The sequence below is a fragment of the Paralichthys olivaceus genome, chromosome 19 (assembly GCF_024713975.1).
Source record: "Paralichthys olivaceus isolate ysfri-2021 chromosome 19, ASM2471397v2, whole genome shotgun sequence".
Taxonomy (NCBI): domain Eukaryota; kingdom Metazoa; phylum Chordata; class Actinopteri; order Pleuronectiformes; family Paralichthyidae; genus Paralichthys; species Paralichthys olivaceus.
The window spans coordinates 16849305-16862439 of record NC_091111.1 but is presented as its reverse complement, the minus strand read 5'-3'; the positions used below and the strand labels follow the sequence as shown (position 1 = coordinate 16862439).

Below are 13135 nucleotides of genomic sequence, written 5' to 3'. Positions count from 1 at the left end.
ATTTGTTTGGTTTGAATGCTTCTAAACCTGGAAGGTGAGAAAATGTGAGAAATATGGATTTAAAGCCTAAAAAAAAAAAAATCCGTAATTCAAGATTTAATTGAAATGGGAAACAGTGAAGCTGGTTTGGATTTGGTGCCGAAACTGCCGCTTGTTTTTCTGCTGTTAGAGTAAAAAACAAATATACTGTATGTGGAAGTTTCACTGTGATAACAAGAAAAACACTGAGATGAGATATGACCATGATGAGTGACATGTGACATCAACAGAGGTTTGTCATATTTTCAGAGATCACAGGCGTTACCCAAACCCCTCAAAGGATAGAACCAATTGTGTTATGTTATTATATATATAATGATAGTAATAAATCTTAGTTCTTTATAGGGCTTTTAACAATACTACTAAAGATTATAACTAAAGATGTACACATCGTAGTGGCACATTCAAATTTAAGATTATATTTTAATACAATATTAGAAATAATTTTTAGTTTTGACTCGTATTTTTTGGTCATTGGGCGAAAAAGCCTAATAAAGTTAAAACAAACTTAACAAGCAGATTCACTTTCTTCTTTAGACAGATTGCATTCTTTTATTGTTACATTTCCTGTTTGTATTGAACTTGGTCAGAAACTTTATCTAAGGGAGCAGCAATGTTGTAACTGGACATGTAGGTTAGTAGCATCTCTGTGCGAGCGGCATCACAGCACATGGCTACAAATGGAATATTTCAGTGTTGATGGTGCGGGGGGGTATTTACATTCTTACTGCACTCGCTGTGGCCTGATCGGCCTCCAGCATGGGGAGGTAGATGCCGCGGGGGCAGCGCGAGGTGACGAATAAGGAGCCTGAGCTCTCGTCATTCTAGCCTCAGTCTGGCACCTGTTACACTCCACTTCCCTAAAAGGAGACACTGGAGCCAATCAGAGCTGAGAGCCGGCGCTCGTCGTCGCCGCGCCGCGCAGGCCCCCCAGGGATCTGTCGTCTGTTGGAGGTCTGGGCACTGGCCTTTACTGCCTCCCACCCCCCCTCCTCCCCTCCCCACTCTTACAGTATTGCCTCTCAGCTGTTTGGCATGTTGTTGGCCCTCTCCCCTCGTCGCTCTTCACACATGCCACGATGCCGGGGCAGGTTCCCCTTAGACGGCTCCTTGACCAAGTTGCTCAGGCATGGTCTCGGATTTCCTTCACACCCTCCGATCACCCACATCCCCGGTGCCCCGTTAGAGCTTAGTCATATTAACACATCCTCAGGGACCTGAAGGGCAGCTCCAGAAAGTGGGAGACAGATGCTGCTGTGTATGAAGCAGGAGCCTAAACTTACAGTTGATGATATTTGAGCCAAGAGTTTTCTTAACTGCCCCAAACACTGTACACCCTTGAATTCCAAAGTTGATTGATGTGCCATGAACATATTGTAGTCTAGTAACGTCAAATACTGAGATAAAGTATTCTCCGTTTGTCTTAAACGTCAATATTATGATTGTGAGACACTACAATCACATCAAACTGTCAATTTATCCATCAAATGTCATTTAATCCTCGTCCCTCCAGACTTCATAAGACCTCCCACTAAACTTTACTTCTCTCTGTCATCTTTCATCTCCAAGGCAACTTTTCTCCACTTTGGTGTTGTCCCTGACACAGGATCCACTTTACTGAACCATTTTGCTAAGCAGCACTTAATTTGGGCTTGTGTGAACCCCTGGGCCCGCCCACAGGCTCCCGGCCTCAGGACGGCGGGATGTATTTAAGGACCCCCTCGCACCCTCGCTCCTCGTCCCAGTGGAAAATCCAGTCTTGTGGTTACAGCTCGGTGAGTCCTTTTGCTGTTTGGTTGCTGGTTTGTGGCAGGATGAGGGGCCGCAGCATGGATATATTTCACCCTTACAGTTTTCTATGATCAGAGTAGGTGATGATGTTGTTGGAGGAAAGATTAAATCTTTACGTTAGAGAAGAAGACAAGTGGAAACATGGAGGGAAACTATTGCATTAATATGGACTTATCATCTTGGTGCATTAACAGTGGCTTGAACTCCACAGATCAGGAAATACTCTGAGGCTTAGGGTGCAAGGATGCTCAGTGTGCAGGAGTGCAGCTCTGACTCAGGCTGGATACAACCTGAGGAAGTTTATTTAATTTAAAGGCAATTTGACTGAATTTGACCATTTAAATAACTTTAATTTAAACAGGGATGAAAATCTTATAGCACTGTGGAAAAGTTAAATTCTTCACTGAGACTAATTAAGTCTAATGTGCCTCTATTCTGTCCAGGAGACACTTTAAAAATGAAACATTTTAACTTGTTTAAAAGTTTGAATTCAAATTTACAAAATGAAATTGGAATAATTACAAGTATTTTCTGTATTAGAGGCAGTTGTTTAAATGCAGGATGGAAAGCCCAGGATACAGATGTCTTTACAGTTATTCATTTTAAACCTTTTTAAAATCATGTTCACTCTGTTGGACTTAGACACGTCCATGTTTACTTGTGTACAAGTTGAACTGAATTTTGTTTAAGTTAATGAATAATTAGATAGCATTGATTCACAAAAGCAGATTTAAAACAATATTGCTCTCATATATCAAAATAAGGAGGAAGCTTCCAGGCTTTTTCAGGAGCAACATTACAGCTGGCTCTCTCTCTTTCGATAGATAGATAGATAGATAGATAGATAGATAGATAGATAGATAGATAGATAGATAGATAGATAGATAGATAGATAGATAGATAGATAGATAGATAGATAGATAGATAGATGGATAGATAGATGGATAGATAGATGCAGGGGAACACATGTTCCGGCTTCAAACAGAGGAGACGTCTATGTGGCGACAGCTGAGGAGAGACCCGGGCCACTTGTCAAAAGACACACTACCTCAGCTGTTAACTGGCTCCGGCTCCACGACGAGATACAGAGCAGGCGTTGTGAGGGCAGAGGGGGTTGACAAGGGTCCCGTGGCTGAAAATAGACCTGTGAGTGTGTGTGTGTGGAGGGGGGGGGGGGGGGGGGATTAGAGGTGTCTTCAATCTGAACATGTAGCGCACATTGTTGTTTTAGGAAATCAGGGTCTTATTCCCTCTTGAATATTCAGCTTGATCATACAAAGTACAACTGAAAACTTGATCCAGACAGAATAACACATGAATTTCACCCACTGACGTTTTGCCCGCGTCTCCATCTCATGTCTCCTGTAGAAGGCCAGAACAGAAAAGACCAAACATGTGCGACGACGACGAGACCACCGCCCTGGTGTGCGACAACGGCTCTGGCCTGGTCAAGGCTGGGTTCGCCGGTGATGACGCCCCCCGTGCTGTCTTCCCATCCATTGTCGGACGCCCCCGTCACCAGGTAGGAACGCTGAGAGGGCCCCGAGTTTGAGCAAGATGAGAATGTTTGCAGCTGTTGAGATCCTGAGGTGTGACTGTTTGGTTCTCAGGGCGTGATGGTGGGTATGGGTCAGAAGGACAGCTACGTGGGAGACGAGGCCCAGAGCAAGAGGGGTATCCTGACTCTGAAGTACCCCATCGAGCACGGCATCATCACCAACTGGGACGACATGGAGAAGGTGGGAATGGGAGCAGTATTTCAGTAGGGCTGTTTTTCTCATCAACTTGGTCAAATTCCTCATCCTCGCCCTGGATTTTGCAGATCTGGCATCACACCTTCTACAACGAGCTCCGTGTGGCCCCAGAGGAGCACCCCACCCTGCTGACTGAGGCCCCCCTGAACCCCAAGGCAAACAGGGAGAAGATGACACAGATCATGTTTGAGACCTTCAACGTCCCCGCCATGTACGTGGCCATCCAGGCTGTGCTGTCCCTGTACGCCTCTGGTCGTACCACCGGTGAGTGTCCATCAGGGACTTGAACTCACTTCACCGGCTGACAGAAGTGCACACTTTATTTGTCGTGTCCTGACAAGCTGCTGTTTTTGTTTCTGGACAGGTATTGTGCTGGACTCTGGTGATGGTGTGACCCACAACGTGCCCATCTATGAGGGTTACGCTCTGCCCCACGCCATCATGCGTCTGGATCTGGCAGGTCGCGACCTGACTGACTACCTGATGAAGATCCTGACTGAGCGTGGATACTCCTTCGTCACAACTGGTGAGAAATACTTTCAGACGTCCCGGACAACTCGCTCAGAATCAGTTTTGTACACTCACTTTAACACAGGGTAAGGTTTTAAATCATAAGCAAAAGTCAAAATGTGCATTTAATCACTAAATATTTCAAACTTAATCAGTTATTTCCTCTTTCAAAAAGCAGATAGTCTAAGTTTAAACATGAGGATAATGAAGATAAAAGTGCTGTGGAGCTTAACTTTACTCAACTGCCTCCCTACATGAATACTTTAAATGTGTCAGTCTGTGTTGTTGTGAGACCCTGGTCGACTGACCCTGTGACGTTTCCTCCCTCCAGCTGAGCGTGAGATCGTGCGTGACATCAAGGAGAAGCTGTGCTACGTGGCTCTGGACTTCGAGAACGAGATGGCCACCGCCGCCTCCTCCTCCTCCCTGGAGAAGAGCTACGAGCTGCCCGACGGTCAGGTCATCACCATCGGCAACGAGCGTTTCCGCTGCCCCGAGACCCTGTTCCAGCCCTCCTTCATCGGTGAGTCAGCGGTCACTCACTCCACAAGTCATATCCACACGTGACTGAGTTTCATGGAGACAGACGCAGTCCAGAGAGTTTCAAATAAAAACTGTTTGTACAATTTCACAATATTGTTAATATGATATAAGAATATTGCATGAGCTGTAAAAATGACTGGATTGTCATGGACGCCCTGTGGCCTATGACCTTTGTTTCCTTGCTTTGCTCTACATCACTTTTAACTTTGTCGTTTATGCTCATTTCCGTAAGTGTAACTCACCTTTCCCCGTCTCACCTGCCCAGGTATGGAGTCTGCTGGTATCCATGAGACCGCCTACAACAGCATCATGAAGTGCGACATCGACATCCGTAAGGACCTGTACGCCAACAACGTGCTGTCCGGCGGTACCACCATGTACCCCGGTATTGCTGACCGCATGCAGAAGGAGATCACCGCCCTGGCCCCCAGCACCATGAAGATCAAGGTGAGCCCAGTGCGCCCTGACCTGTTTGAATCCCCATGTAAAGTACTCTGGTACCAACCTGTTCCTCTGCTCCTCCTCTCCAGATCATCGCTCCCCCTGAGAGGAAATACTCCGTCTGGATCGGCGGCTCCATCCTGGCCTCTCTGTCCACCTTCCAGCAGATGTGGATCAGCAAGCAGGAGTACGATGAGGCCGGCCCCTCCATCGTCCACAGGAAGTGCTTCTAAACCTCCAGCCAGCACCAAAAAAAACCCAAAACCAACCACACCAGCTCTCCCTCCGTATCTTTATTTCTACTGTGCCTTTTGCTGTATATACATGTTCTGTTGTAATAAAAATAGTTGCTTTTAACAATAATTTGTTGTTGGAGTCTGTGTCAGAAAGCTGTTAAATACACTTTTCACAAACATCTACAGATTCATTTAAAGCAGTGGTTATTGATATATAATCATGATTAACTTTCTTTCCAAGATTTATGAAACACAAGAGTTTTGTTTTTTGGATTAAACAAATATTGATTTCAAGCAATATCAATCTAATTCTGTGAAATAAAATAGAACTGTTTTCAATTTTCAATATATACATTTATATCTCTTCATATCACCAGAGGTGAAAATAAAAATCTGAGGAATACAGTTCCAACAAATAAAAAGTGTATGGCTGTATAAACTTAATTGAAAAATGGTTCCTCATGAGATCAGATGCTGGAAATTAATCAAAATGAGTCAAAACCTTCAGCAACACACAAAGTTTGTTCCTAATCCAATATGTCCCAAAATAGATGGACACTCAAGAGACATATTTTATCACATTATATCATAAATAATGTGAAAATATAGAAGCATCAGAAAGAAAGTAATAAACAAGTGAAAATTTGATAGAAACAAAAAGAAATATATAAATAGAAATCACATCTTTCAGCCTGTGACGTGCTTGTGGTCTGGGAGCAGTTCTGGTTGTACTTCTGGACATATAATGGTTGATATTTCTATACTTTCTCATCACGTTTTACTCCAAAATAAAACAGGCAATAAGCAAAATCTGAGAAACTGCTGTTTTGCCGAATGAAATCTGAAGTGAGCTGTTTTGGGGGTTGAAAGCTCACATCTCCCTCATTTCCCATGACACCTGAACGCAGCAGCCCCTGTGTCTCAGGTGAAAGGGATGAGCCTGATGACGCCTCCCTCACTCCTCAGGGATTCTAGCAGATCTATGTTCATCTGAATGGTTCCGGGCTTCTCTCAGATCTATGGAGGTCACAGACAGTAACGTGATTCGTTTCCACCTGCAGGTTCTTCATGGGATCACCGTGAAGAGCTTGGAGAAGAGGAAGGAGAGGCTGTTCATCGGTGGCCTCAAGATCTTTGGTGTTCCTCTGGAGAATTTACCCAGGAGATACATCCCTGAGTTTGGACTCGTGCCCTGGTAAGTTTTTGGAAACTTTTGATGTCTCTCAGGATAAAGCGTCAGAGAAAAAAAAAACACAGTTTGAATTTGATTTGTTTCAGTTTTTTGGTGGATGCTGGCTCGTTTCTTCTGGACCGAGCTGGGACTGTGGGTCTGTTCAGGAAACCAGGCTCTCTTCCTCGCATCAAGACGCTCAGAGTAACATTCTGACCTTTTGTATTAAGTCATATTATACAATCTACAGTTGTTTTTAACTAAATGTGGTGCAAAGTGTTTTAATCTGGTCTTGTCTGAGTGAGTGTGCATGTCTGGTGTTTTCAGGCCAAGCTGAACCGAGGGGAGGGCTGTCTTTCCACCGCGCTCCCCTACGACGTGGCCACGCTCATCAAACAGTTCTGCAGGGAGCTGCCGGAGCCTCTGTTTCCCCCTGAGCTCCACGCCGCTCTGCTCAAGGCCCAGTCGCTGTCCAACGCGCAGGACAGGACGTCCGCCCTCCAGCTGCTGTCCTGTCTGCTCCCTGCCAGAAACTCCTCCTGTCTGCATTTCCTCTTCAACTTCCTCTCTGGAGTGTCCCAGAGGTATGAACGGCCTCAAGGGCACGGGTCAAGGCTGCTGTGGCCTTAGAAAAATATCTGTTCTCCTCTTTGTTCAGATGCACCGAGAACTTGATGACCAGCTCCAACATCGCCACAGTCTTTGTCCCGTGTCTTTTACCTCCTCCCAACAAGACTGAGATGTCCGAAAGTCGACTGGAGCTACGAGTTCTCGTCCTGCGCACCTTCATTGAAAATCCTCACTTGTTCGGTAACAACTCAACCCTTTAAATAAAACTAAATGTATTTGCATGGGCTGTAGATGTACTCTGTTGATCATCTACCATATTCACTAGGTGTGATTCCTAAGGTTGTAATGGACAGTACGGAATTCCTGATGAACTTCCATTTTCCCAAACATGCTCATCCAAAGAAAGGACCAAGAAAGAGACATAGTTTAAAAGGTAGAAGAGAAGAAAAAATGCCATAACAGTGTCAAATACAAAATGGATTTATCGTCTTTAATTGATTTTCTCCAACATGTAGTGATGCAGTCTGTGAAGGGGAGGTCAAAGGTCACGGCTGCTGTCTCTGAGCAGAGCCAAGATTCGACACCAGAGGGCAGACCGACCCTCAGGAGAAGCCTCGGGTTGGAGACTTTCCCCAACGTCCAGCTGTTCAGGACGTGTCTGCCCTGCACAGGTTAGAACAGAGAACCAGTCATTCTAATGTTCATTCATTGTTAAACATGCAAACAAATCATTTAAATCATTTACAGAACAAGGTTTCAAACCTGCGACAGATGTTTCCAGGCCCATGAGCGACGAGCCGTGTAAGATGCGGCAGGAGAGACGAAGAAGGTGAATTCAGGCATTAATGAGTTTGATGGTTCACTGACTTGGAAAAGGGAAACAGGTTTTATGACGCTCGTCAGAATCAGGTCTGAACTGTGGATCAGTTAAAAAGTCGTTAAAAACCTGCGTTTATCTCCAGAACTCAGCCTGGAAACATTTTCAAGTATGTTTGGTGGATTCTGGCTCAGGAAGCCGGGAATCATGGGTAATATGCACTGTTGAGTTGTTTGAGATGAGTGAGCAGGAGGGTACAGTCAGAGAGTTACCATGTGTGGCTGCAGAGGGCGCAGTAGAAGTTGCACAACTTTCCTTTAAAAACCACAATAACACTTCATCACACACACACACACACACACACACTTTTTACTGTCGTTGTGTCCCTGTTTGTTGCAGCGACCTGCGTCTGGGTCACTTCTCCTGCAGGCTGACCAGAGGCCTGGCTGCAGACAGCTGGCCTGTGCTCACCGGTGTGGGGAAGCTGCAGCTCACACCCTGGAGACGACGCTCTTCACTCTGACGTGTATGTCAAGTACTAAGGAGCGGCCATGTTGGTTCTATCTCTGACGGGGCAGCTTTTATTCAGAAGCTCCAGTCACTTAAACTGTATTTTAATATTTTACCTTTTAAATCATTTATGTATCTGGCTATTTATTTCACAACAGACTCTTTGTATGGCTAGATATTCGCCATACTTTTAAATATATATGAAGAAGTGAATAAATATTTTTTCAAATGCGTATCTTTTACCTGCACGTGTCCAAACTGAAACACTTTAAAAGTAACTATTGATTATTTTAAAGTGCACATCGTGCAGAATTAAGCCAACAAGCCTTTTTTATTTTGTTTTCTAGTTATTTCTAATAGAATTTAGGGAGAGAGGTCTTTTATTCTGGACTACATCATCAAAACGGAGTCAGAATAAAAGTAAAATATATTACATATATAATCTAAGAGTAGAGGTTCTGTAAATAGAAGCTTGGTAACTCTGTGGTTTCCTGTTTTGATGGATGAAGCCTCTTCTCTCGCTGCGGTCATGTTGTGGCTCTGTACAGATAATTGGCTCCGCAGCCAATGAGAGAGGAGGGATTCGTGGTTGCCTAGCAACTGCATCTGAACCGTGAAGCGAGGCGGATCGCGCGCGCTCCCTCCGGGGGGGGGGGGGGGAGGTGATTGCGTAACAGGCGTAGAAGGTGACGCCGGAAACTGAGAATTTCCCTTCACAATAAAGTCAGAGGGACGGTTATTTTTACCAAACGGCAGAACACAAGAATTACGTGTGAACTCTAAAGAACATCAGTTCAGTTAGACGCGGTTGATTTTTATTTGGTATGAATGTGGAGTGGATAAAATCTTAAAAAAAAAAGTTATTTCCTCGTGAAGTTTTATTTTTGGGGAAAACCGGAAATCCAGGCTGCTTTATAGGCAGCTCGACAGATTCCTCGTGCACAGAACAGGTCCCATCATCAGCATCAACACGGTAAGAGCAAATACATCTTTAATCCATTTCTAATCTCTTAATAATAGAATGACATGAAGTAAATCCCATTAAATCCAGCTTTAATAATAAAAGATGTTATAGATGAGACATGTTGGCTGTTTATAGATGATTTGCATTGAAGGCTTTGTTTACACTGGTTTTATTCTCCTTGATGTGATAGACCCACCATGTTTACTGTGGATTGATCTGCAGCTGTTTGCACATGGTTCAGTCTCATGTCTTGTCCCCGCAGATGACACACTCGGGCCCCGCGATGCGCTTCTCTCTGCTCAGCCTCCTCCTGTGGCTGCAGCTCGGCACGGCTCCGGCCCGCAGCCCCCGCACGGTGGACCAGGTGTCCGAGGCCGACATCCAGCGGCTGCTGCACGGCGTCATGGAGCAGCTGGGCATCGCCAGGCCCCGGGTGGAGTATCCGGCCCACCAGGCCACCAACATCGTCGGGCCCCAGAGCATCCAGGGTGAGAGGAGCTGGGTTAAATAAAAGTAGAGTCCAGTTCAGATGAATCAGCTGGTTGTCACATGGAATGTCTTTATGTTTATTTGAAATATTAAACGCTTAATGATTTAATCTACACATTTGAAAAGGAGTGAGAAGAAGTACAAACTTATTTAATCTCACCCCTTCGCCATAAATCATTAATTAATAATTGTTATTCCAGCTTCCTACAATAATATAAAATGGCACCAGCACTGATATATTTTCTACATTTGTTGAAGTTCTTTTAACATCACAGGAGAAAAAAACTCTGTCTATTCAAGTGGTGTTGTACAGATTTTACAAACTTTAAGTTCCCTTACATCTAAATGTTCTGTTACCTAAAGTTGTGTTGAACCTAAAACGGGTTAAAACCTGTAGAACATGATTTCCAGTTGGATCATTTGTGTGACATGATGCCTGTGGAGGTTCTGCTGTGTCTCTTGTTTTTGTGTTGACGTGTCATGTTTGTGTTGCTCCACCAGGAGGTGCACACGAGGGGCTGCAGCACCTCGGCCCTTATGGAAACATCCCAAACATTGTGGCTGAGCTGGCGGGCGACAACGTTCCCAAAGACTTCAGTAACGACCACGGATACCCAGACCCTCCAAACCCCTGTCCCCTGGGGAAGACAGGTGGAGACGCCTACACATGATCATTATTATCATTATTATTATTATAAGTTTTTACACACTCTTCTGTAAAACCAGCAGGTTAGAGTTCAGTTCTTCTAACAGACCTGTGCTTTGAAATCAAATGTTATTGAAGCTGCCACAGTTAATGTGAACTTCTACGAAACAAAACACATGTTGTACTTTTTGATTAATTGCTGGTATTACCCATCATGCCTGCTGCACAGTTAAGATGATGCCCTTCTGTCTGTTCTCCTGCGTCTTCTCTGGTTTTATCAGCGGCAGACGGCTGTTTGGAAAACGCTCCGGACACGGCCGAGTTCAGCAGAGAGTTCCAGAAACACCAGCATCTGTTTGACCCAGAGCACGACTACCCAGCTCTGGCCAAGTGGGTGAGTACGGAGTGGATCTGCAAGAACGGATCATCACAGAAGTAAAGACAAGCAGCAAATCCTCATATTCTCAAAGCTGGAAACGGCAAATGTTGAAAGTAATAGATGATTAAATACACAAATTATTTTTTAAAAGATTATTCAGGTTTCTTCAACTGTAAATAAAGTAAATTAGCTTTTTAGCCACTTGAGACACTCAGATACACTTATATATACACAACATGGCTCCTTTGGCATTAATGAAAACCTCAGACTGCCACTTAGAGGTTTGAAAAAGAGAAATTCGTCTTTGGACACAGACGATACAGCTGCAGTGATTTATTGTCCACTCGTGACTGTCAAATAAAGACGAGACTTTTCTCAGTTAAAAGATCAAACTAGTTTGTCATTTGCATGGATTCATTTTTTTGTATCTCGGGAGTTTTGGTTTGAAGAAGTCACCACTTTGAGGATTTTTATTCTTTTGAAAACACATTTGGGCAATTTGACTGTTTGTTTTTTTTTCTGTGTTTCCTCTCAGAACAAGGAACTTCTGTACCAAAAGCTGAAGGGAGGACCGAAGAGAAGAAAAAGGGTATAGTGTTACTTGGTTGTCTTTGTCCCTTTTCCTGTGAAGAGTTGTGTTAGAAACCACATCACCAGAACTGAGACTTACCACAGGAGACATCGATCTTCTGTTAAACTCACATTCTGTTCTGTTTTACTCACATTTTTCTTCACAGCATGTTTCAACAATCACATTTTTCTCTCCGTGTTTGCAGAGTGTCAACCCGTATTTAATGGGCCAGAGGCTGAACAACGTGGTCGCCAAGAAATCTGTTCCTCACTTCTCAGAGGAAGAGGAGGAGCGGGCGCCGACCGTCTCTGCTGCCGCCGCCAAATCCACGACCTAAACCCCTGCAGCCGCAGCACTCACTGTAATATTAAAGTACACATACAAGTTTTAACACCGCATGTTTTAAGTATTTTGGTTGAAAGCATTGAAATAGAGAATTCACTGGAGGTACACTGAAATAAGAAATGGAAAAAATGGATAAAGGATGAGAAATTTGAAAGGGTTTTTTATTTTGATTGACCCAATTCACTAATCAGGCACAACATATGGTCTTTACTTTTAACACGTGGGAATTATAATCTGACTCCCACAGAAACTACTAAACGATTGTTTTTGTCGACTGCATTCGCTCCCTGCTCCTCCTGTAGAGATGCAGTATCACCTGGTATGGTCAGTTACACACACAGGGGTTTCTGATTGGTCAAACTCTTAAAATATCGCTCCGTCGCCACAATGCCAGTTGCTAGGACAACATTTAATTATCCGAGCTGCCTTATCAGGAAAGTTTCCACCTGCGCTCTGGTGCTGCAGCGTACCTCCACCCTCAGTGACCTTGGAAGATAACGAAGAGTCTGCAGGTCAACATGATCTTTCTCTTCTCCACCGTCACTAAATGCATCATTGGCTTTGTTGAATATATAAATTAAATGAGCGCCGGTTTCCTTCAACACTAAGGTCACTGAACGGTTACAAACAACAATCAGCTTCTTTTAATGGGTTTTACAATTTAGTTCGATATCTTTTTTTCTTTCACCGTTAATTGATCATAAAGAAACACAGGACATCAAGAGTCAAGTGAATATTTTCAAACTGATTAGTTTTCTGAACAGCAGAAAAAAACCCATCAAATATCTGATGAACCCAAACCTGGGGTCATTTATAGAAAGGAAGTGGTTTTCAGTATAAATCCAGGAGTGTAAAATAATCCCATTGCCTTAGATTCAACCCAAAATAAGAGAATGTGTGGTGTTAAAAACAAACCTGACAGTGTACAACATATCTACAACTGTATTATATAAGTTGTATAAAGATATATTGATTTGGAGGAATGTTGAATCAGTAAGATTATTATTCACAACTGTAAAAAGATCAATTAACTCACTGATGTTTAGTTTTTTATGTCATGATATGAACAGTCAATCACCTCGGTGTCTTGAAGCAAAGATTCAATATATTCATAGAAGTTAATAAGCTTTGTTCTCTCCTGTGTAAGGAATCATTATGAAATGTTTCACTGTAGCATGTAAACAACATTATTCAGACTGGGATTTATCCACTTCTCTAAACTGTAGTAAACAGGAGTCTCCACGGGCACTGGAATCTCTCTCGGGTCACTTTATGTTGCCAAATGTGTTTTTGTTGTTCTGTAAAGTCAAATAAACGATTTATCTGCATTGACCAAGTTGGGAGGAGGAGGATGGATGT

At 43.6% G+C, this 13135-nt stretch overlaps 3 protein-coding genes across 3 annotated transcripts; all 3 read left to right on the top strand.

Moving 5' to 3' along the window:
- Nucleotides 1-1656: 1656 nt before the first annotated feature.
- Nucleotides 1657-5441, top strand: actc1a (actin alpha cardiac muscle 1a). Its single transcript, XM_020097570.2, has 8 exons — nucleotides 1657-1814; nucleotides 3199-3352; nucleotides 3441-3569; nucleotides 3653-3848; nucleotides 3949-4110; nucleotides 4426-4617; nucleotides 4903-5084; nucleotides 5168-5441. Exons 2-8 carry the CDS (start codon nucleotides 3224-3226, stop codon nucleotides 5309-5311), a joined length of 1134 nt encoding a protein of 377 aa, XP_019953129.1. The 5' UTR covers nucleotides 1657-1814; nucleotides 3199-3223; the 3' UTR covers nucleotides 5312-5441.
- Nucleotides 5442-6256: 815 nt separating this feature from the next.
- LOC109636144 (inactive Rho GTPase-activating protein 11B) lies at nucleotides 6257-8615 on the top strand. Its single transcript, XM_020097713.2, has 8 exons — nucleotides 6257-6509; nucleotides 6593-6689; nucleotides 6813-7069; nucleotides 7144-7295; nucleotides 7381-7488; nucleotides 7571-7726; nucleotides 7803-7884; nucleotides 8272-8615. Exons 1-8 carry the CDS (start codon nucleotides 6334-6336, stop codon nucleotides 8393-8395), a joined length of 1152 nt encoding a protein of 383 aa, XP_019953272.2. The 5' UTR covers nucleotides 6257-6333; the 3' UTR covers nucleotides 8396-8615.
- A 141-nt stretch (nucleotides 8616-8756) lies between these two features.
- Nucleotides 8757-13112, top strand: scg5 (secretogranin V). The gene is made up of 6 exons (XM_020097714.2): nucleotides 8757-9355; nucleotides 9609-9834; nucleotides 10337-10486; nucleotides 10763-10875; nucleotides 11396-11449; nucleotides 11637-13112. The coding sequence occupies exons 2-6, from the start codon at nucleotides 9609-9611 to the stop codon at nucleotides 11766-11768; spliced, it is 675 nt and encodes a 224-aa protein (XP_019953273.1). The 5' UTR covers nucleotides 8757-9355; the 3' UTR covers nucleotides 11769-13112.
- The last annotated feature ends 23 nt before the right edge of the window (nucleotides 13113-13135 follow it).

Excerpts from the sequence above, each read along its gene's own strand:
- scg5 (XM_020097714.2), top strand. The coding sequence starts at position 9,609 with ATGACACACTCGGGCCCCGCGATGCGCTTCTCTCTGCTCAGCCTCCTC. Across the intron at positions 9,835-10,336 it reads CGGGCCCCAGAGCATCCAGG|GAGGTGCACACGAGGGGCTG; the intron begins GTGAGAGGAGCT and ends TTGCTCCACCAG. Across the intron at positions 10,876-11,395 it reads ACCCAGCTCTGGCCAAGTGG|AACAAGGAACTTCTGTACCA; the intron begins GTGAGTACGGAG and ends GTTTCCTCTCAG.
- actc1a (XM_020097570.2), top strand. The coding sequence starts at position 3,224 with ATGTGCGACGACGACGAGACCACCGCCCTGGTGTGCGACAACGGCTCT. Across the intron at positions 3,570-3,652 it reads ACTGGGACGACATGGAGAAG|ATCTGGCATCACACCTTCTA; the intron begins GTGGGAATGGGA and ends TGGATTTTGCAG. Across the intron at positions 3,849-3,948 it reads CGCCTCTGGTCGTACCACCG|GTATTGTGCTGGACTCTGGT; the intron begins GTGAGTGTCCAT and ends GTTTCTGGACAG.
- LOC109636144 (XM_020097713.2), top strand. The coding sequence starts at position 6,334 with ATGGAGGTCACAGACAGTAACGTGATTCGTTTCCACCTGCAGGTTCTT. Across the intron at positions 7,727-7,802 it reads GACGTGTCTGCCCTGCACAG|AACAAGGTTTCAAACCTGCG; the intron begins GTTAGAACAGAG and ends AATCATTTACAG. Across the intron at positions 7,885-8,271 it reads CGGCAGGAGAGACGAAGAAG|CGACCTGCGTCTGGGTCACT; the intron begins GTGAATTCAGGC and ends TGTTTGTTGCAG.